We start from the raw sequence: 23,654 nt of genomic DNA, 5'->3' as shown, positions 1-23,654 counted from the left end.
GCAAACTGGCTTTATGCTATTCTAAAATCTTTCTTTCACGTTATTCTGAGGAGAGAAGAATTTGTTAAAACATAGTGTACATCTGAATACTACTGGGGGGCTTATTTACAGGACCCATAAAAATAATTTTAAAAATATTATAATGTGATTTAATCTGCAAAGCCCATCTGGATGATGAGATTCCAGGGAAATTAACCACCTCAATCTCTCCATTAGAATTTTCACTGCTTTGGTAATATTGAATGAGCTACCTTTATTTTTATTTGATGATGCTAGTGAAAATATGCTTCTTGTCTCCTTTAGGATCTTTTGTATGTGATAGCCTATGGGCCTTCACAGGTGAAACCTCCAGCTGTGCAAATGCTGTTCCATTACTGGCCCAATTTAAAACCTCCTGGGGCAATAAGCGAGTACAGGGGCTTACAGTACACAGGTAAGATTAGGATAGCTCTGTGATGCCCCATCTTTATTTCTTCTGTGCCACATTTGCCTTACTTGCTTGTATTTTTTAATCTTGCTAGATTAAATTTACTGTGCCTTTAGACATTGTCATAAATCCTTTTTGAAACTAGGTGGTATAAAAATAAATTAATTAAAATTAATTTCAAAAGCTTTTATGACATCATAGCAAACCACGTTAAGTTTCAGTCCCACTTGCTGTACACCTGGCCTCTGGTCTTAACACCGCTAATGCTGATCACTGCAAAGGCGTGAGCAGTCAGTAATGCTGCAGATTGGCTCAGATTTAGCAAAATCCCAAGTGGCTAATTCTGCTCTGTTGAGAAGGCTTGGAGTGCTTTCAACATTACCAGTTCAGGCACTAAATAAAAATTGAATGACCCTGAAAGCCTAGGTAGACATGAAGACTCAACCATTGGTGAATACTGGTATAATTAATCGCCAACAAGTAAACACTGAGTTTATTGTAAAGACATATATTTACCAAAAACCAAACAAACTAACCCTTATGTAGTTTATGTTTATATGTTATAAAATCAAAGAAGCAATCTATGGCTAATGTAGTTTCTGATGCCCCTGACTACCCTCTCCCCCCACTTAACTGTGTAATATTTTTTTCTGAAAATGGAAGAGATGGATATTTTGGCATAGCTTTTATTCAAGTTATTGTGGAGTTGTATACTGATATTCTGAGAAAGTACTTTTTTCTTGGCATCACTCATCTTTCCAAAGGTGATTTGAGGTAGTTCAGAGGGGATTTAACATAATTCAAGTGTCTGTTTTATGTTCCTGATTAAAGCCAAGTGTTAGAGGTATTGATGGTCCTTGGTGGGCTTATTCTAAACTCAGAACAAATAATATTGGCCTTAGTGGTAACAATAGTATTAATTGAAATGATGAAGGTAGATAGTAGGTAAATTTAAAAAATGGAAATTGGTATCATTGATGTTTTATATCATTGCTAGTGGAGAATGTTTAAGCGTTGCTGAGTGGATAATTTGAATGTAAAAGCAAGAAGTTGGAAGCACTAATAAAATAAAAGGTGAAATGACGGAAATATTTGACACCAATCCCTTCTCAATAGATCCCTGAAATAAGCGTTTATGTGATGTATGAATGGGTAACTAGTATCAAATGAAATTTATTCATTTGATACATATTTGAAGAGTACTATAGGAAAGAGAAGTATAGTGCTAGGCACTATACTTTGTGTTGATGTTAGAAGAACTGACACAAAACCAGACCCCATGGAGCTTAATGCAGTCTAGATATGGAAATTCATTCATTTCCTCAGCAAATATTTATGGGGCATCTACTATTAGCCAGACATTATCCCAAGCACTGGCGATACAGTGATAAATAAAACAGGCTAAGACATTGGTGTGAACATTCCAGCTGGGGGAAAGACCAGGAAACTACCTGACAGTGTAATAAGCACTGAGGTAGAGCAAAAATACAGAGAGCTGTGGGAACACACAGAAAGAGCCTTTGAACTCACCCTGATGGTGGGCAAATTTGGGGAGGGTTAAGTTGTCAAGGAAAGTCCTCAAGTGTGTGACATGTCAGCTGATGCCTGAAAGATATACGCACGATAGATAGAGTCATAAGGGGAGTGAATCATGAACGGCTAAAATGTGAGTTTGAGGCAGAAGGAACTGCATGGGTTCAGACTTGGAGGCCGAAGATAGCATGATCGTATTTAGGAACTGGAAAAAGTCATATGCAGCCAGATAGTGGAGGGACAGGAGGAGAGAAGCCAGAGAGAAGCAGAAAGTCTGACAGGGCCCATGAAAGAATGTGGATTTTATCCTAGCAGCAAAGTGAAACCATGCACAGGTTTTGTTTTTTGGTTTTTTTTTTGCGGTACGCGGGCCTCTCACTGTTGTGGCCTCTCCTGTTGCGGAGCACAGGCTCCGGACGCGCAGGCTCAGCGACCATGGCTCACGGGCCCAGCCGCTCCGCGGCATGTGGGATCTTCCCGGACCGGGACACGAACCCGTGTCTCCTGCATCGGCAGGCGGACTGTCAACCACTGCGCCACCAGGGAAGCCCCATGCACAGGTTTTAAATGGAGAAACCACATGATGAGATTTGCCTGTTCAGAGCATATGAGAAGCCTGGCAAACTGACAGCCACTTCCATTTACCCCCGTGACCATACCCTCTTGGAAGAGCCAGCCAAACCTGTCTCCCCAGAATAGCTCAGCCTATGCTTACTGAGATCAGAAGAGATGCTCTCATCTTCTCTTGGCTTATCTGAACAAGATGTCTCTGTCTAAAGGCATTCATTCTCCAGTCCATTCTTGTACTCATATCTCCACACACGTCCATCCTTTCAGTGTGTCATTATTTGTCTTCTACCTGCCAGCCTCTGTCCAAGGCCCTGGGAAACAGCTGTCTTGGAACTACCATGCTAATTGACCATCGTGTTTTGTGCAGGAAACAAGGGATCATTGAAAAAAATTAATCATTCTGATCTATGTATTACTATTTATCCAGCACTGGCTGTCTGTCTGACGTCATTCTAGCTGCTTGTAATCTCATTTAATATGTTAGCCTTCTCCTAGTTGAACAAAATTTATGGACCAAGCGCCATATTGGGTTTTATAGACATTTTTCTCAGTTAATTCTTACAAAAATCTTGAGAGGTAGCTTTCTTATTGCAATGTTACAGATGAAGCGTAGGACAGAGAGTTTAAGTAACAGCACTAAGTTCACACAGATAATAAAGGAGCACAGCTTGAATTTGATCCTAGATCATCTTAATTGAAAATCTACATTGTTCTGTTCAATTCAGTTCTGTAATTAAACTTTAGCTGGAGCACTAGAAATTTTCTGCAATGCTTTCGACAATGAAATATGCACTAAAGGGTATCTTCGGTATTTAGGTGGCATTAAAACCCTAAATATTCTCAATAAAAAAATTATGTGGAGATAGAATTTTATGGACTTGGAAGCTCAAAGATGAAATACTTTCTTAGGGACCAGCAACACTGTATGTCTTCCCAGTGATTTATTTCCTTTTTAAAAAGTAAATTTTATTTTTTATAAAAGGAAAATTTGCTTCTAGAAAAATTATAGAAATATGAAAGAAAGAAAAAATACTAACTAGAAATGACCATTATTAACATTTTGGTATATTTCCCTCCAGTTTTTTTGATGAGCATTTTAAAATACAATAGAGGTCATATTGTATATAATTATACAAAGTTACCCCCGCTCCTTACTATGACATTTTTCAAATACAGAAAAGTTTAAAGAGTAACACTATGGGGGCTTCCCTGGTGGCGCAGTGGTTAGGAATCTGCCTGCCAAGGCAGGGGACATGGGTTTGAGCCCTGGTCCGGGAGGATCCCACATGCCGCGGAGCACCTGGGTCCGTGTGCCACAACTGCTGAGCCTGCGCTCTAGAGCCTGCGAGACCCAATGCAGCCAAAAATAAATAAATAAATAAATAAAATTTGTAATAATAATTTAAAAAAGAAAGCCATTGTAACAACAACAAACAAAAGAGTAACAATATGAACACACATATAGCCACCTAGATTTAATAATTGTTAGTAATTCACCATAATTTTAACTATACATATATGTATTTAATTTATTTATTGCTTTTAAAGCGTAATAACATGGGAATGTTTACAGCTCATATGAAGATGATGATCAAATAGTGAGGATTTGGTAATCTACAATGTTTGCTTCTTTTGAGTTTATTAGTATTTATCAACAACAAAAACTACCCCAATTATTTTGGTCATTAAGTATAAGTCTTAAAGATACAAAACTTACAAATTTCTTGGGAATGAAATAGCCATTATATTGTTCTATAAAGCTCTGCTGTGGGGGAGAAAGAAATTATTTAGCAATTTTCTTGCTACAGTGTGCCAATAGTACATAATTTAGCCTTTGTTAACAAAGATGAACACAAGTTATTGTGTAGTTTCCATCTGAATTAGCGGACAGAAATGTGACACAATATCTAATTTCCCAAGACCGAGATTGTGGCAAAAGTAGATCGAGAATGACTTAAGATAGCACTACAAGGTTAAACTTTGGTCTAGTCTACCACATAGCTAACCCTACATTAGTAGAGTTGGATTCTTGAGTTGTATACAAGTTAAAAATACAAGAAGGCCTACCAGTCCTTTTATGTCCTAATTTCCTCCTCATTGACTTCTTATTTATCTTTTTATTATATTGATTTTATGTCCACATAATTTAAAATGTTTTAAACCATTTTATTGGTGCATTATAGACATGTAAAAAAATACAAATTTTAAGTATATGTGGAACACCTCCCACCATGTTTACTACCATGATTACCTTCTCCTTCTGTCCCACAGGTAACCACTAGCCTGCCTTCTTTTTTTTTTTTTTTTTGGAAAGGAAAGTTTGCTTTATTTTGGATGCTGGCACACAAGGGGGTTGGCGGGGGGACTCCTGTCCAAAGGCCGACTCCCTCCCTCCCACACCCCCTCCACCCCGCCCCGCCAACAGTCAGTGGGCAAGAGCTTTTATAGATGGAGGGGAGGAGGCCGCAACAGAAACAGCACAGTCAGCTGTGACCGTCACCTTGAAGTTGGTCACTGGTGGTCTGACCAGCATCGTCTTCATTGTCTTAAGCACAGTTCATCTTCAGTTCCAGGGTCGGTTTGTTCCCATTTCTTTGATAGCCTGACTTCTAACATCAGAGATCATTCTTGCCTAGTGTTAAATTTTATATAAATGGAATCACACATTATTTGTGTGTGTGTGCCAGTGTGTCTGTGTGATTTATCCGTGGGTTGAGCATAACTGCACTTTGTTCATTTTTATTACTATATATATATATCTCAATATTTTACCGAATGTATGTACCACAGTTTATGTATCCATTTTACTATTAATGGATATTTGGGTGGTTCACACTTTTTGGCTCTTACAAATAATGCTGCCATGAACATCCTTCCCCATATCTTTTGGTACACACATGAACACATGTCTGCTAGATGTATGCCTAGGGTAGAATTATTGGATCAGAGGGTATGAATCTATCCAGTTTTAATGGATAATGGCAAACAGTTTTCCAAAACTAGTAATGGTTGTACTAGTTTGTACTACCGTTAGTAGTGTATGAGAGCGCTTTTTGTCTATATTTCACATTTTGAGCAATACTTAGTTTTATTTGTTTTCAAAATTGTAGTCATATTCGAGGATTTGTAGGAGTACCTTATTGTGCTTATAGTTTGTGTTTCCCTGATTACTAATGAAGTTGAACACTTTTTCATATATTTATTGGCCATTTGGATATCCTCTTTATATAATCTTTATCAGTTACATATGTTACAAATATCTTTTCTTATTTTTTCTCTCTTTTAATGATGACTTTTGATTAACTGAGCTCCTTATTTTTAATGTAATCAAATTAACAATCTTTTTCATTATGTAAAGTGCTTTTTATATCCTAGGAAAATCTTTCCCTACTCCAAAATTATGACAATATTATTCATTATCTTATAGAATATTTGTTTTTTACATTTTACATTTAGATGTATCTGGGACTAATTTTCCTGTATGGTGTGAGGTAAGGAACAATTTTTTTTTCCTCTTATGGATAGTCGACTCAACATCATTTACTGAAAAGATCGTCCTTTTATTTATTTATTTATTTTTGCGGTACGCGGGCCTCGCACTATTGTGGCCTCTCCCGTTGTGGAGCACAGGCTCCGGATGCGCAGGCTCAGCGGCCATGGCTCACGGGCCCAGCCGCTCCGCGGCATGTGGGATCCTCCCGGACCGGGGCACGAACCCGCGTCCCCTGCATCGGCAGGTGGACTCTCAACCACTGCGCCACCAGGGAAGCCCAATATCGTCCTTATTACTGCTCTGTAGTACCATTTTTGTCATAAATCAAGTGTCTATTTGAGGATGGCTCTGTCTGTGGATTCTTTATTTAGTTCTATTTGTGTATTTTTCCTTTTCACAATACTACACTGTCTGAATTAATAATGTACATTAATAATAAAATTTTATATCCTTCAGTGCAAGTCTTTCTACCTTGTTGTAATTGTTGATCTCTTGCTTGTCTCCCCTGCTTTCTCTTCTTCCTGTTCTTTCTTCTTCTCTTCCTCCTTCAAGGTTATTCCTAGCTATTTGCTAAGTTGAAGAGTTTGTCAAGTTAAACACACACAAACATATACCTAAACAACTAGGATTTGATTGATAATTGCCTTGAATCTGTAGATCAGTTTGGAGAACTGACATCTGTGTAATATTGAATCTTCTAGTCCATGTGCATAGCATCTCTCTTCATTTATTTAGGCTTTCTTTAGTTTCCCTCAATGCTGTTTTGTAGTTTTCTGTGTAGATATCTTGCCTATGTCTCATGTAGTGTGTTGCTAGGTATTTATTTATTTATTTTGATGTTATTGTCAATGATATATCTTTTAGAAATTACATTTTCTAACTCTTTTTTACTGGTATATAGACATGCAATTAATTCTAGTATATTGATCTTATATCCAGCAACCTTGATAAATCACTTTTTAATTCTAATAATGAATCTGTAGTTTTGTTTTTAAAACATTTTTCATGTGTGCAATTATATTATTGTTGAATGATAACAGTTTAATGTCTTCTTTTCAGTCCTTAAGGCTTTTATGTCTCTTGCCTTGTTGTATGGGCTAAAACCTCCTATGCTGTGCTGAGTTCTAAGTTCCTTCATGGTTTTCTCTTTGACCCATGGGTCATTTAGAAGGATGATGATTAATTTCTAATCATATGGGGATTTTCGTAGTGAAGTTTTATATAGATTTATAGCTTGACTCTTCTATAGTCAGACAACATACTTTGTATTATTTCATTCCTCTGACAGTTTTAAGCCCTACTTTCTTTAGGGCTGAGCTTATGGTCATTTTTGTAAACATTCCTGTGTACTTAAAAGAACTCATATTTGGCAGTTGTTTGATACTGTGTTCTATATAAATATATCAATTAAATAAAATTTCTTAATTGTGTAGTTCAAATATTCTATATCCTTATTGCATTTTTGTATGTTTCTTCCATCAGTTACTAAGAGTAGAATGTTAAACTCTCCCACTGATGACTGTGGATTTGTGTATTTCTCCTTGTAGTTCTGTCAGTATTTGCTGTATTAGTTTGGAGGCTGTTTTATTAGGTGTGGACAAATTTAGAATACACTGTCTTTCTGGTGAATTGCAACTTTTACCATTATGAAATGCATGCCTTTATTTCTAGTAATGCTTTTTTTAATATCAGAATCTACTTTGTTTTATTCTAATATAGCTACACCAGCTTTCATGAGTGTGTGTGTAGTATAAAATTTCCGACCCTTTTGTTTTCAGCTTTTTAAGATTTAAGATTTCATGTGTGTCTTGTAAGTAGCATATAGTTCTATTTTTTAAACTCAGTTTTCATGATCTTTGTCTTCTAATTGAAACTCTTAGTCCATATATATGCAATGTAATTACTAGGATATTTGATTTTAAATCCACCATTTTCTATTTCTCCTGCCTTTTGTGTTCTCTTTTTTCTCTCTTTTTGCCTCTTTTGCACTAATTGGGTATATTTAAATATTTCATCTCTGTCCTGGTGAGTTATTCATTTTAAACATTAATTTTAAACATTACCCTAGAGATTACAGTAGTCCCCCCTTACCCATGGTTTTGCTTTCCATGGTTTTGTCTACCCACGGTCAACTGCAGTCCGAAAATATTAAATGGAAAATTTCAGAAATAATTCATAAGTTTAAAATTGTGTGCTGTGTTGAATGGTATGATGAAATCTCACACCCTCCTGCAGTGTCCCACCTGGGATTCCCAACCATAGACATCATATTCTCCTGACATCCAATCATCAGCATCATCATGGCTTGATGATCCAGGATCACCCCAAGCGGAAGATCCATCTTCTGGTGTATTGTCAGAAGGTCAATAGTAGTGTAACACTACAACACAATTCCTGCGTCATTCATCTCAATTCATCTCATCATGCAGATATTGTAATCTCACATTATCTTAAGAAGGGTGAGTGCAGTACAATAAGATATTTTCAGAGGGAGAGACCACATTCACATAACTTTTATTACAGTATATTATAATTGTTCTACTTCATTATTAGTTATTATTGTTAATTTTTATTGTGCCTAATTTTTTTAAACAAATTTATTTTATTTATTTATTTTTGGCTGCTTTGGGTCTTCGTTGCTGCATGCGGGCTTTCCTAGTTGCGGCGAGTGGGGGCTACTCTTCCTTGCGGTGTGCAGGCTTCTCATTGCAGTAGTTTCTCTTGTGGTGCACGGGCTCAGTAGTTGTGGCTCGCGGGCTCTAGAGTACAGGTTCAGTTAGTTGTGGCGCATGGGCTTAGTTGCTCCGTGGCACGTGGGATTTTCCCGGACCAGGGATCGAACGTGTGTCCCCTGAATCAGCAAGCGGATTCTCAACCACTGCGCCACCAGGGAAGCCCTGTGCCTAATTTATAAATTAAACTTGATCACAGATATATATGTATAGGAAAATCATATTATACTCAGGGTTCAGTAGTATCCATGGTTTCAGGCATCTGCTGGGGGTCTTGGAACGTATCCCCCATAGATAAGGGGGTGGGGTGGATTAACATACACCATGTATTTTTTTTTTTTTTGCGGTACGCAGACGTCTCACTGTTGTGGCCTCTCCCCAGTTGCGGAGCACAGGCTCCGGACGCGAAGGCTCAGCAGCCATGGCTCACGGCCCAGCCGCTCCACGGCATGTGGGATCTTCCCGGACCAGGGCACAAACCCGTGTCTCCTGCATCGGTAGGCAGACTCTCCACCACTGCGCCACCAGGGAAGCCCCACCATGCATTTTGACTTGTCAGTGTCCAGTATAAAATAGTACTTTTACCTTTTTCTGTAAAATGGCAGAAGATTTTAACTTCTTTTACACACTCCTGACTTTCATGTATGCTGTTATGCTCTTTCTATTTTTAATAATTACAGAAAACATAATTATTATTGTTCTTTGCAGTCAGTATTCATTAGATTTTTTCTTGCTCTTTTCCCTTTTTATATCTGTAAGCTCCCATCTAGGATTTAATGTTTTTCCTTAATAATATCCTTCTGTATTTCCTTTAGTGCCTTTCTACTGGGGATACATGTTCTCAGTTAGTGTTTGTCTGAAAATGTCTTTGTTTTGGCTTGATTTCTTAAAGATATTTTCTCAGTGTGTAAAATTCTAGATTGGCATTTTCTTTCAGTACTTTGAAGGTATTTAATGATCTTTTTGTTTTCATTGTTTCCGTTGAGCTGTCAGTTTTTGCTCTTTTAAAAATTGAAGTATAGTTGATTTACAATACTGTGTTAGTTTCAGGTGTACAGCAAAATGATTCAGTTTCATATATATATGTATATGCATACATGTATATATATATTATTTTTCAGATTCTTTTCCATTATAGGTTATTACAAGATAATGAATATAGTCCCCTGTGCTATACAGTAAATCCTTGTTGTTTATCTATTTTGTATATAATAATGTGTATCTATTCATCTCATCCTCCTAATTTATCCCTCTCCCACCTTTCCCCTTTGGTAACCATAAGTTTGTTTTCTATGTCTGTGAGTCTGTTTCTGTTTTGTAAATATGTTTTCTTATCTTTAGATTCCATGTATAAGTGATAACATATAATATTTGTCTTTCTCTGTCTGACTTACTTCACTTAGTATGATAATCTCTAGGTCCATCCATGTTGCTGCAAATGACAATATTTCATTCTTTTTTATGACTAGTATTCCATTTTATATATATACTACATCTTTATCCATTCATCTGTTGATGGACACTTAGATTGCTTCCATGTCTTGGCTATTATAAATATTGCTGCTATGAACATTGGGGTGCATGTATCTTTCCAAATTAGGGTTTTTGTTTTTTCTGGATATATGCCCAGGAGTAGAATTGCTGGATCATATGATAACTCTATTTTTCGTTTTTTAAGGAACTTCCATACTGTTTTCCATAGTGGCTGTACTAATTTACATTCCCACCAACAGTGTAGGAGGGTTCCCTTTTTGCCACACTCTCTCCAGCATTTTTTATCTGTAGACTTTTCAATGATGGCCATTCTGACTGGTGTGAGGTGATACCTCATTGTAGTTTTGACTTGCATTTCTCTAATTTTAGTGATGTTGAGCACCTTTTCATGTGCCTGTTGGCCATCTGTATGTCTTCTTTGGAGAAATGTCTATTTAGGTCTTCTGCCCATTTTTAAATTTTTATTTATTGAGCTGTATGAGCTCTTTGTGTATTTTGGAAATTAAGCCCTTGTCGGTCGTTTCATTTGCAAATAATTTCTCCCATTCTGTAGATTCTCTTTTCATTTTATTTATGGTTTCTTTCGTTGTGCAAAAGCTTATAAGTTTGATTAGGTCCCATTTGTTTATGTTTTCTTTTCTTTCTTTTGCCTTGGAGGATTGATTTAAGAAAATATTGTTACAATTTATGTCAGAGAATGTTTTGCCTATCTTCTCTTCCAGGAGTTTTATGGTGTCATGTCTTATATTTAAGTCTTTAAGCCATTTTGAGTTTATTTTTTTGTACGGTATGAGGGAGTGTTCTAACTTCACTGATTTACATGTGGCTGTTCAGCTTTCCCAACACCACTTGCTGAAGAGACTGTCTTTTCTCCATTGTCTCCTTTGTGGAAGATTAATTGACCATAGGTGTTTGGGTTTATTTCTGGGCTCTCTATTCTGTTCCAGTGACCTATATGTCTGTTTTTGTGCCAACATTTGTGCCAACACAATGCTGTTTTGATCACTGTAGCTTTGTAGTATTGTCTGAAGTCTGGAAGGGTTATGCCTCCAGCTTTGTTATTTTTCCTCAGGATTGCTTTGGCAATTCTGGATCTTTTGTGGTTCCATATAAATTTTAGGGTTATTTCTTCTAGTTCTGTGAAAAAGGTCACGGGTAATTTGAATTTAATTTACATTAAATCTGTAAATTGCTTTGGGTAGTATGGCCATTTTAACTATATTCATTCTTCCAATCCAGAAGCATGGGATATCTTTCCATTTCCTTGAATCATCTTCAATTTCCTTTATCAATGTTTTACAGTTTGCAGTGTAATAAGTCTTACACCTGCTTGGTTAGATTTATTCCTAGGTGGTTTATTTTTTGGATGAGATTTAAATGGGTTTTTAAAAAAACTTTCTCTTTCTGATATTTCATTGCTAATGTAAAGAAATGCAACAGATTTCTGTATGTTAATCTTGTATCCTGCTACCTTGCTGAATTCATTTATCAGTTCTAATAGTTTTTGTGTTGAATCTTTAGGGTTTTCTATATAGAGTATCATGTCGTCTGCATATAATGACAATTTTACCTCTTCCCTTCTGATTTGGATACGTTTTATTTCTTTTTCTTGTCTGATTGCTATGGCTAGGACTTCCAAGCACTCTATGTTGAATAGAGTGGTGAGAGTGGGCGTCCTTGTCTCATTCCAGAATTTGGTGAGAAGTCTTCTAGCTTTTCACCACTGAGTATTATGTTGGCTGTGGATTTGTCATAAATGGCTTTTATTATGTTGAGATATATTCCCTCTGTACTCACTTTGGGGAGAGTTTTTATCATGAATGGAAGTTGAGTTTTATCAAATGCATTTTCTGCGTCTATTGAGATGATCATGTGGTTTTTGTCTTTTGTTGATGTGGTGTATCACACTGATCGATTTGCATATATTGAATCATCCTTGAGACCCTGGGATGAATCCAACTTGTTCATGTTGTATGATCCTTTTTATATGTTCTCGGATTCAGTTTGCAAATATTTTGTTGGGGATTTTTGTATCTTTATTCATCAAAGATATTGGCGTGTAATTCTTTTTTTTGGTAGTGTCTTTGTCTTGTTTTGGTATCAGAGTGATGGTGGATTCATAGAGTGACTTTGGGAGTTTTCCCTCGTTTTCATTCTTTTGGGAGAGTTTGAGAAGGATAAGTATAAGTTCTTCTTTGTATGTTTGATAGAATCCCCAAATGAAGCCATCTGGTCCTGGAATTTTGTTTGCCGGGATTTTTTTAAAAATCACAGATTCTATTTTACTTCTTATGATTGGTCTATTCAAATTATCTGTTTCTTCTTGATTCAGTTTTAGCAGGCTGTATGTTTCTACAAACTTGTCCATTTCTTCTAGGTTTTCTATTTTATTGGCATATAACTGTTCATAGTATTTTCTTATGATTTCTGTTTTTGGGTTTCTGTGGCATTGGTTGTTATTTCTCCTCTTTCTTTTCTTATTTTATTTGGGTCCTCTCTCTTTTCTTCTTGGTAAGCCTGGCCAGAGGTTTTGTTGATTTTATTTATACTTTCAAAAACCTAGCTCTTGGTTTTATTGATATTTTTAAAAAATCTCTATTTTATTTATTTCCTCTCTGATCTTTATTATTTCCTCTCATATCTTTATTATTTCGTTCCTTTTGCTGACGTTAGGTTTTGTTTTTTCTTTTTCTAATTCTTTTAGGTGGTGGGTTAGGTTGTTTATTTGGGATTTTTCTTGTTTTTGAGGAAGGCCTGTAATGCTATAAACTTCCTTCTTAGGACTGCTTTTGCTGCATCCCATAGATTTTTTTTTTTAATTTAAAAAATTTTATTGAAGTATAGTTGATTTACAATGTTGTGTTAATTTCTGCTGTACAGTGAAATGATTCAGTTATACATATATATATATATATATATATATATTTGTCTTTTGTTGCATCCCATAGATTTTGTATGGTTGTGTTTTCATTGTTGTTTTTCTCAAGGTATTTTAAAAATTTCCTCTTTGATTCCATTGTTGACCCATTGGTTTTTTTAGTAGCAGGTTGTTTAGTCTCCATGTGATCATTTTTTCTCATTTCCTTTTCTGTGGTTGATTTCTAGTTTCATGCCAAGTTGTTGCTCTTTTGAAGGTTAAACTGCCTTCTTTTTTTCTTTTGAAAACTATTCTTTTTTTTTCTATTTGATTGAAATTTTCTTTTTTTCCAGTTTTATTGAGAAATAATTAACATGTCACTGTATAAGTTTAAGGGGTACAGCATGATTGTTTGATTTGTATATATTGTGAAACTATTATTGCAGTAAGTTTAACTAACATCCATCATCTCATATATCAACACAAAGAAAAGAAAGAAAGGAAAAAATTTTTTCTCCTTGTGATGAGAAATCAGGATTTACTCTCTTAACAACTTTCTTATATATCATACAGCAGTGTTAACTATAATCATCATGTTGTACCTTACACCCTGAGTACTTATTTATCTTATAACTGGAAATTTGTACTCACAACTTCTTTATCTATTTATCCATTGATGGACACTTAGGTTGCTTCCATGTCACGCCTATTGTAATAATGCTGCTGTGAACATGGAGGTGTAGATATCTTTTCAAGTTAGTATTTTTGTCTCCTTTGGATATATTTCCAGAAGTGGAAATGGTAGTTGTATTTTTAACTTTTTGAGTGTTCCTTTTACTGTTTTCCATAGTGGCTGCACTAATTTACAATAGTGCATGAACGTTCCCTTTTCATTACATCCATGTCAGCATTTGTTATCTCTTGTCTTTTTTTAATTTAATTTAATTTTATTTTTGTGGTACATGGGCCTCTCATTGTTGTGGCCTCTCCCGTTGCGGAACACAGGCTCCGGATGCGCAAGCTCAGCGGCCATGGCTCACGGGCCTAGCCACTCCGCGACATGTGGGATCTTCTCGGCCCGGGGCATGAACCCATGTCCCCTGCATCGGCAGGCAGACTCTCAATCACTGCGCCACCAGGGAAGCCCTCTCTTGTCTTTTTGATGCTGGTCATTCTAACAGGTGTGAGGTAGTATCTCATTGTGTGTGTGTGTGTTTTTTTTAATAGATCTTTATTGGAGTATAATTGCATCACAATACTGTGTTAGTTTCTGTTGTACAACAAAGTGAATAAGGCATATGCATACATATAGTGAATCAGCCATATGCATACATATATCCCCATATCCCCTCCCTCCTGAACCTCCCTCCCACCCTCCCTATCCCATCTCTCTAGATCATTGCAAAGCACGGAGCTGATCTCTCTGTGCTATGCTGCTGCTTCCCACTAGATAACTATTTTACATTCGGTAATGTATATATGTCGATGCTACTCTCACTTTGCCCCAGCTTCCCCCTCCCCCACCATGTCCTCAAGTCCCCTTGTAGTTTTAATCTGCATTTCCCTAATAACTAGTGATGTTGGGCACCTTTTCATGTACCCGTTGGCCTTTTGTATATCTTCTTTGGAAAAATATCTATTTAGGTTTTTTGCCCATTTTAAAATTGTTTTCCTCTTCTTTTTTGCTATTGAGCTGTATGAGTTCTTTATATATTTTGGATATATGGTTTAAAAATGTTTATTCTCATTCCATAGGTTGTTTTTCACTTTGTTGAAAGTTTCTTTTGCTGTGCAGAAGCTTTTTAATTTGGTGTAGTCCCACCTGTATATTTTCGATTTTGTTGCTTATGCTTTAGGTGTCATATCCAAAAAATGACTACCAACCCCATGTCAACGAGTCTTATTCCTATGTTTTCTTCTAGGATTTTCATGGTTTCAGGTCTTACAGTTAAGTCTTTAATCCATTTCAAGTTAATTTTTGTGAGTAGATAGGGATCCAGTTTCATTCTTTTACATGTGAATATCCACTTATCCTAGCACCACTTATTGAAGAAACTGTTTTTTCTCCATTTGAGTGCTCTTGGCTCCCTTTGTCAAATATTAATTGACCATATATGCTTGGCTTTATTTCTGGGCTCTCAGTTCTATTCCATTGGTCGTATGTCTGTTTCTATGCTGGTACCATACTGTTTTGATTACTATAGCTTTATAGTGTAGCCTGAAATCAGAGAATGTGATGCCTCCTGCTTTGTTCTTTTGCAGGATTTCTTTGGCTGTTTGAGGTCTTTTGTGGCTCCATATAAATTTTAGGAGTGTTTTTTACATCCATAAAACATGCCATCGTAATATTGACAGAATTGCATTGAATCTATAGATGGCTTTTGGTACTATTGACATTTTAACAATATTAATTCTTTCAGTTCATTAACTTGGGACGCCTTTCCATTTATTTGTGTTGTTGATTTCTTTCATCAACGTCTTGTAGTTTTCACACTAGAGATCTTTCACCTTCTTGGTTAAGTTTATTCTAAGTATTTTATAGTTTTTGATGCTATTGTAAATGAAATTGATTTCTTTATCTCTTTTTCATAAAATGCATTGTTAGTATATAGGAATGCTACTGATTTTTGTATCTTAATTTTGTATTCTGCACGTTTACTGAATTCATTGATCTAACAGTTTTCTTGTTGGGTCTTTAGGATTTTATATATATAAAATAATGTCATCTGCAAATAGAGACAGGTTTATGTCTTCCTTTACAATTTTCATACATTTTATTTCTTTTTCTTGCCTGATTGCTCTAGCTGGGACTTTCAGTACTATGTTGAATAAGAGTGGTGAGAGGGGTACTTTGTCTTGTTCCTGATCTTAGAGGAAAAGCTTTCAACCTTCCACCATTGAGTATGATGTTAGCCATGGGCTTGTTATATATGGCCTTTATTATGTTGAGATATTTTTCTTCTATGCTTAATTTGTTAAGAGTTTTTACCATGAATTTTGAGTTTTGTCATATGCTTTTCCTGCATTTGTTGAGGTAATCTTATGATTCTTTTCTTTCATTCTACTAATGTAATGTATTATATTTATTGATTTGTGTATGTTGAACCATTTTTGCATTCCACAGATAAATCTCACTTGACCATCGTGAACGATCCTTTTCATGTGCTGCTGAATTCAGTTTGCTAATATTTTATTGAGAATTTTTGTATCTATATTCATCAGGGATATTGACCTTTAGTTTTTTAGTAGTGACCTATCTGTGGTCTCCTGAATATCTGGTGTGTTCACCAACATTCCTCACTTTGGCTACATTGGAAATACAGTGCATCTCTAGCACAATGGGACTTATAAAATCTCTGTTCAGCTTTCAACCATTAAGTATGTGTTCTCTGCTAGTCCTTGTGAAGTTTTTCTGTGAGACCATGCAGTTTAGGATTAAGCCAAGGACCTGAGGAGCATCCTTACACAGATTTATGGGACCTATTCTCTGGCACTCCCTTCTGTTCTCACTTTACTTACAAATTCCAGTTGCATTAGCACTTCTTCACTCTGATGTTTCCTCTACCCACCGAAAATGCTAATTACTAATTGGGTTTCACTTCTCTTTGCTGCAGTTTGCAAGTGTTCCCAGGCAGAAAACCAAGGTGAATGTAGAACTTAATTTGTGTGTTCCCCTCTTTTCAGAGGATTGCAACCTTGTGTTAAAATCTATGCCCAGTGTCGGAAACAAGTTGCTTTATACATTTTGTCCAGTTGAAGGGTAAGTCCAGTACATTCTTAAAACATCATGGCTGTAACTGGAAGTTCCCTTATTTCTTCAACAATGGCTTATACCATATTCTCATCCTTCTTTCTGGAATTCCAATGACACATATGTTACATCTTTTCTCCCATGTCTTCTATGAATATTTTTTTGTATTCTCCTCTCTCATTTCATCTTTCTATGCTTCATTCTGAATCTTTTTATCTGACTTTTCTTCCCCATCATTAATTGTTAACTTCCCAAATGTATTCTTAATTTTGTTAATTGTATTTTTAAGTTCTAGAATTTCCATTTGGTTCTTTAAAAATTCCAGTATCTGATTATATTCTCTAACTGTCTCTTTATAGAATATATTAAGCATAGTTATTTTAAAGTCTTTTCCTGATAACTCAATATTCCAGATCTCTGGAGATTCTGATTCTATTGTCATTTCTTTTTTTTTTCTTGTCTTTGTCTTTGTATTTTTTTAAATAATTGTGTGCAAGATATTAGATAGAAAAACTATGGGATTAATTTGAGGTTTAGGATTAAGTTATGTTTCTTCAGAGAGTATTTGTGTGTTTGCTTCTGGCAGGAGGCTGTAGAATTGGTAACCCAGGTCACTTTAATGCAGCTCAGAAAAAAACTCTGTGGTCAGTTCTTGAGATGATTTGAAGCTGGTCTTCAGTCCCTGTGAGGGTTGGTCTATTTCTGGTTCCTCTTTACTTCTAGGTGTGACCTTTTGGGACCTCTACCCACAGCCCAGGGAGATTTTTAGGTTTCCCATTTCTTGGTAGTCACCCAATTCCAAATTTACTTCCCCTATTTCAGAGAGTCTGTTGAAATCTGCTCATCTTGTGGAATTGGCAGAAAGAGAAATAGGCAAAGGAGAAAGAGTGGCCTCAAATGCCAGACCTACCTTTTGGCAATCTCATTTTCTTTTGGATCATGGCCCCATAATTCTCCCATACAGTTCTCTGGGTTTTTGTTTGTTTGTTTATTTCCTTTTGCATTTAATCTTGTCCGGTTTTCTAATTGTTCTCATTAGGAGAACTGACTTGAATTTATTTGTCTATTGTTTCTGGAGAAATGGAACCCAGACTTTTTTTAATGTAATATTTTCAATGGTGAAATGAAGGTCATATATATTTTTTGAGGTCAGGCATATTTAAGAATGTCTTTCTATTTCTTCACACATGAAAGTAACCTCTGCCTCACTGTGAAAAATATGTAAAAATTGCTTCATAGGTTCCTGGAATTTCAGAGTTATAGAAGACAAATCTTAGACCAGTGATTTTTATCTGTTACAGGAGTTACCTTTGTTGTTCTTAATTCTTGGAGCCTTATCTATTTATTTAAAAAAACCCTTTTCTTAAATATTTCTATATAAGTATCTTTTCATTAATTTCTGTAATGTGAAGAACACTTTCAATCTGCAAATTCAGGTCCTTTTTTCAGGAAATTTCGCATTAATGAAATTTTAAATTATTGCTTTCTTCAAATTGTCTTGGTTTATTCCTCAGGAACACCTGTAATTCATAGGTCATGTTTTCATTTTCTGTGCTGTGTAGCTGTTAATAGCCACTATTTTCCATACATTTATCTTTTCCTCTATATTCTTAGTTTTTCAGGTTGGTTTAATCTCTAACTTACTTGACTTATTCCCCAAATCAGCTCTATTTATTGCACTGAATGAGGGTCTCTAATTTTGCTATCTAATTTTTAGTTTAATTACGTTTATCATGTCTCTTACCTAACTCTATTTTTATCTCATTCTGTTAGTGTCCTATGTTACCCTGAATTTCTGTGACTGTCTACTCCTGTTTTTATAGAGGTCTTATGTTTTTGCTTCATGTTGCAGATGCCACAGACTTTCCTAAAATCTTTTGATTCATTGACTAGATAATTTTCAGACAAATGTTTTCTCTCAGGTTTCAGTATACTATTTCATTTCCTTTGAAGTATACATTTGGTTGGTCCTTCATTTTTTTAAAAAATCAATTTTGTTGAGATATAATTTTCATGCAATAAAATGACCCATTTTAAGCATAGTTTGATAACTTTTGACAAGTGTATACACTAATGTAACCAAAGCTGTAATCAACATACAGGACATTTCCATCACCCCACAAATATCTCCTAGTTTTATTTTCAGTCCATCCACCATAGGCAACCACTGATCTGCTTTTTGTCATTATAGACTAGTTTTGCCTGTCCTAGGATTTCATATGAATGGAATCGTATAGAATGTACTATTTTTGTATCTGCTTATTTCACTCAGCATAATGTTTTTAAAATTTATCCATGTTGGTATATAAGTAGTTCACTTTTTAAAATGTTGAGTAGTAATGCATTGTATGGCTATGTCAGTTTATCCATTCACTTCTTGATGAACATTTTACCTATTATGAGTAAAGCTATAAACATTCATATAAAAGTGTTTTTATGAAGATATACATTTAGTTATTTTGATAAATAACTGGCAATGAAAATGCTGGATTATATGGTAAGTGTATTTTATAAGAAATGTCCAAACACTTCTTCAAAAGTGGTTGTACCATCTTATACTCCCTCCAGAAGTATATGAGAGTTCGAGTTCTATATTATTATCAACACTTGGGATTGTTGGTCTTTTAATGTTAGACATTCTGATGGCCAAGTAGTAATATCACGTTGTTGTTTAGTTTGCATTTCTCTGATGACTAATGCTAATGAACATCTTTATAGGTGCTTTTATATACATATATATATATATATATACATACATATATTTTTGAAGTTCTCAATGAAATCTTTTGTTTATTTTTAAATTGGGTTGCTTGTCTATTGTATGTTCAAAATAGAAGACTTTTTTCAGATATATGTATTGTGAATATGTTCTTTTCATCAGGGGATTTCCTTTTCAGGTATTTCAAAGAGCAAAATTTTCAAATTTTGGTAAATTTCAGTGTATCGATCCTTTTTCTTTTATGGTTCTTTCCTCTCCCCTAAGGTTATAAGGAAATTCTCCTAAGGTTATAAGGAAATTCTCCTGTGTATTATTCTAGAAGTTTATAGTTTAAGCTTTTACATTTAAGTATATGATCCATTTGGAATTAATTTTTATATATGGTGGGACGTAAGGGTTGACTTTTTCCCGTAAGGATATCTGATTGTTCCAGTTCAATTTGTTGAAAAAATTACTCTTTCCACATTGAATTACCTGGACTGTTTTGTTGAAAACCAATTGACCACATATGTGTGGATCAATTTCTAGACCCCATATTTTATTTCATTGTCTGTCCTCTCACCAGTATCACACTATCTTGATTACTATAGTTTTATAGTAAATCTCGAAATTATGTAGTGTAAATCCTCCAGATTTGTTCCTTTTCAAAATTGTTTGACTATTTTAGGACCTTTGCATTTTCATAGAAATGTTACTATCAGCTTGTCAGTTTCTACAAAACAGTCTGATTGCATTTTGACGGGGATTACATTGAATATATAGTTTAATCTGGGGGAGAATTGACCTCCTGAGAAAAGACTCAATACTGAGTCTTCTGATCCATAAACGTGGCATTTCTAGCCATTTATTTAGGTCGTATTTAATTTCTGTCAGCAATATTTGCTAGTTTTCAGTGTACAGGTCCTGTAGATATTTTGTTAAAGGTACTCCTAAATATTTTATGGGTTTGGGTGCTATTATAAATAGTGTTTTAAAATGTAATATTCTACTTGTTTATTGACATTATTTATATAGATATAATTGATTTTTGTATTTTGACTTTTATATCCTTGAACCTTCCTAAATTCACTTATTAATTTTTGTAGCTTATTTGTAAGTTTATTAAGATTTTCTGTATATATGATTATGCTTTCTTGCAAATAAAGATAATTAAAACTTTTTTTTCTTCTAATTTGTATGTCTGTCTGCCTGCCTACCTGCCTGCCTGCCTCCCTCTCTCTCTCTCCCTCCCTCCATTTCGTTCTTCCCTTCTTCCTTTCTCCTTTTCTTTCTCTCATTGCACTGGCTCATAACTCCAGTTCAGTGTTGAATAGAAGTGCTGAGAGTGGATATCATTGTTTTTTTCCTTCATCTGTAGGGGGAAAGTGTTCAGACATTCACCATTAGACATGATGTTAGCTGTAGGATTTTCACAGATGCTTTTTATCATATTGAGGAAGTCCTCATCTATTCATAGTTTGCTGAGAGTTTTTATCATGAGTGAATGTCTATTTTGGTCAAATGTGTTTTCTCCTATTAGATGATCATATGACTTCCCCCCTTAATTCTGTTAATAAGGTGAATTACATTGATTTACTTTGCAATGTTAAACCAACCTTGCATTCCTGGGATAAATTCCACATTGTTTGCTATATTATATTGCCAGATTCAATTTGCTAATTTTTTGTTAAGTGATTCTGGTCCTGCATTTATGAGGGATATTGATTTAGTTTTCTTTTATTATAATGTTTTCATCTGGTTTTTGTTTATAGAGTAATGCTGGCTTCATAAAATGAGTTGGAAAGTGTTTCCTCCTCTTCTATTTTCTGAAAGAATTTATGTAAGATTTGTATTAGTTATCCCTTTAATAATTAATAGTGAATCCATCTGGTAAATCCATCTGGCCTTGGGGCTTTCTTTGTGGGAAGGTTTTACATTATGAATTCAATTTAACAGTTATGGGGCATTTAACTGTCTACTTTTAATTGAGTTGAATTTTGTAATTGTGTAACCAAGTTTTTTGATGAATGTGGGCATTTTATCCAACTTGTCCAATTTATTGGCATGTCTGCAGTATCTGCAGTGATGTCCTACCTTTCATTCCTGATATTGATAATTTACTTCTCTATTTTTTTATTCATCAGGCTACCTAGGGGCTTATCAATTTTATTGAACTTTCCAAAAAAACCCAGCATTTAGTTTTATGACTTTTTCTGTTTTCAATTTTATTGATTTCTGTTTCTATCTTTATTATTTTCTTCCTTCTACTAATATTTAATTTAATTTGCTCTTTTTCTATCTTATTAAGTAGAAGCATGAATCATTTATTTTGGACCTTTAAAATTTTCCAAAATAAGAATTTAAAGCTATAAATTTCCCTTTAAGCATTCCTTTAGTTGCATCCTACAAATTTGATATGCTGTGGTTTCATTGTATTTCAGAACAGAATATTTTATAATATTCCTTGTGATTTCTTCTTTGATTTATGGATTGAGTAGAAGTATATTTTTTTAAATGTACAAATATTTTGTGATTTTCCAGGTATATTTTTGTTATTTATTTCTAGTTTAATCCTATTGTGGTCAGAGAACATACTTTATTCTATCACTCCATCTAAATTTTTGGAGCTTACTTTATGAATGTGAATATTGTCTTAGTAAATGTTACCTAGACACTGTGTCTGTTCCACAGTGATTGAGTGGATAATTCTATAGTTATCAATTAAGTCAAGTTGTTGAGAATGTTGTTCAAGTCTTCTATTTTTATTGATTTTTTTTGTCTGCTTGTTTTATCAATTACTGAGAGAGGATTGTTCAAATTTACAACACTTATTATAGACTTATTTCTCCTTTTAGTTCTGTTAGTTTTGCTTCATATAAATTGAAACTCTATCTTTAGATACACACATATTTATGACTGTTATGTTATCTTGATGAATTGACATTTTCATCAGTGTGAAACATCCTCCTTTGTTCCCGGTAATATTCTTTGTCCTGGAGTCTACTTGTCTGAATTTATATAGACACTCCAGCTTTCCTATGACTAGCATTTAAATGGTATAAGTTTTTCTATCGTTTACTTTTAACTTCTCTACCTTTGTATTTCAAGTGTGTTTCTCACGGGCAGCATATATTTGGTCATGCTTTTTGAAAAACTTAAATCCTATTTGACAATCTCTGTCTTTTAGACTATTTACATTTAATGTATTTATTGTTTAGGCTATTTATACTTCGTGTAATTACAGATATGGTTGGGCTTGAGTCTATCATCTTGTGCTTGTTTTCTATTTTTCCCATCTATTCTTTGTTCCTTTTCATTTTAATATCTTGCCTTCTTTTGGTTAATTTTTACTATTCCATGTTTCTCTTTTAAAATTGTTAGTTATACCTCTTTTTAAAAAGAATACTCTACAGTTCTACAATTACAATATGCACCTTTAACTTCATAGTCTACCTTCAAGTAATATTATACTAGTTTACACGTATGCAAGAATCCTGTGCACTTTCATTTTCCCCTTCCCATCCTTTTAGTTTTTTATCAAATATTTTACTTCTATATATATAGAAAGTTGTTTGTAGTTATTCACTATATTTATCATGCCCAGAACTCTTTATGCCTTTGTGTAGGCCCTAGCATCCATCTGGTATCATTTTCCTTCAGCCTGAAGACCTTCCTTTAGCTTTTCTTGTAGTGGAACTCAGGTGGCAATGAATTCTCTTATCTTGTGTTTGCCTTCAAAGAGTCTTTATTTCATATTCATTTTTGAAGGATATTTTCACTGGGTCTAGAATTATAGGTTGACAGTTTTTTTCTTTCAGCCTATTAAAGATGTTGTTCCATTGTCTTCTGGCTTGCATTGTTTCTGACGAGAAACCAGTGATCATTCTTATCTTTGTCCCCCTGTAAGTAATGTCTTTTTTTCCCTGGTTGTTTTTAAGATATTTCTCTTTATCATTGGTTTTCATCAATTTGATTATAATGAGTTTTGGTGTTATTTTCTTTGCTTTTATTTTGCCTAAGATTCATTGAGCTTCTTGGACCTGTGGGTTTATAGTTTTCATCAAACTTGAAAAAATTTGACCATTGCTTCTTCAAATTT

At 34.8% G+C, this 23,654-nt stretch overlaps 1 protein-coding gene across 3 annotated transcripts in view; it reads left to right on the top strand.

Annotated features, from left to right (window-relative positions):
- UNC79 (unc-79 homolog, NALCN channel complex subunit) overlaps positions 1-23,654 on the top strand; it is a 216,357-nt gene that overhangs the window by 26,815 nt on the left and 165,888 nt on the right. For all 3 annotated transcript variants that reach the window (XM_065871451.1, XM_065871450.1, XM_065871452.1), the window contains one exon: positions 304-433. In XM_065871451.1, the coding sequence (XP_065727523.1) occupies positions 304-433 (130 nt within the window). The remainder of the gene's footprint in view (positions 1-303; positions 434-23,654) is intronic.

The sequence above is a fragment of the Phocoena phocoena genome, chromosome 2, assembly GCF_963924675.1.
Source record: "Phocoena phocoena chromosome 2, mPhoPho1.1, whole genome shotgun sequence".
NCBI classification, from domain to species: domain Eukaryota; kingdom Metazoa; phylum Chordata; class Mammalia; order Artiodactyla; family Phocoenidae; genus Phocoena; species Phocoena phocoena.
This window is presented reverse-complemented; position numbering and strand designations above follow the sequence as displayed.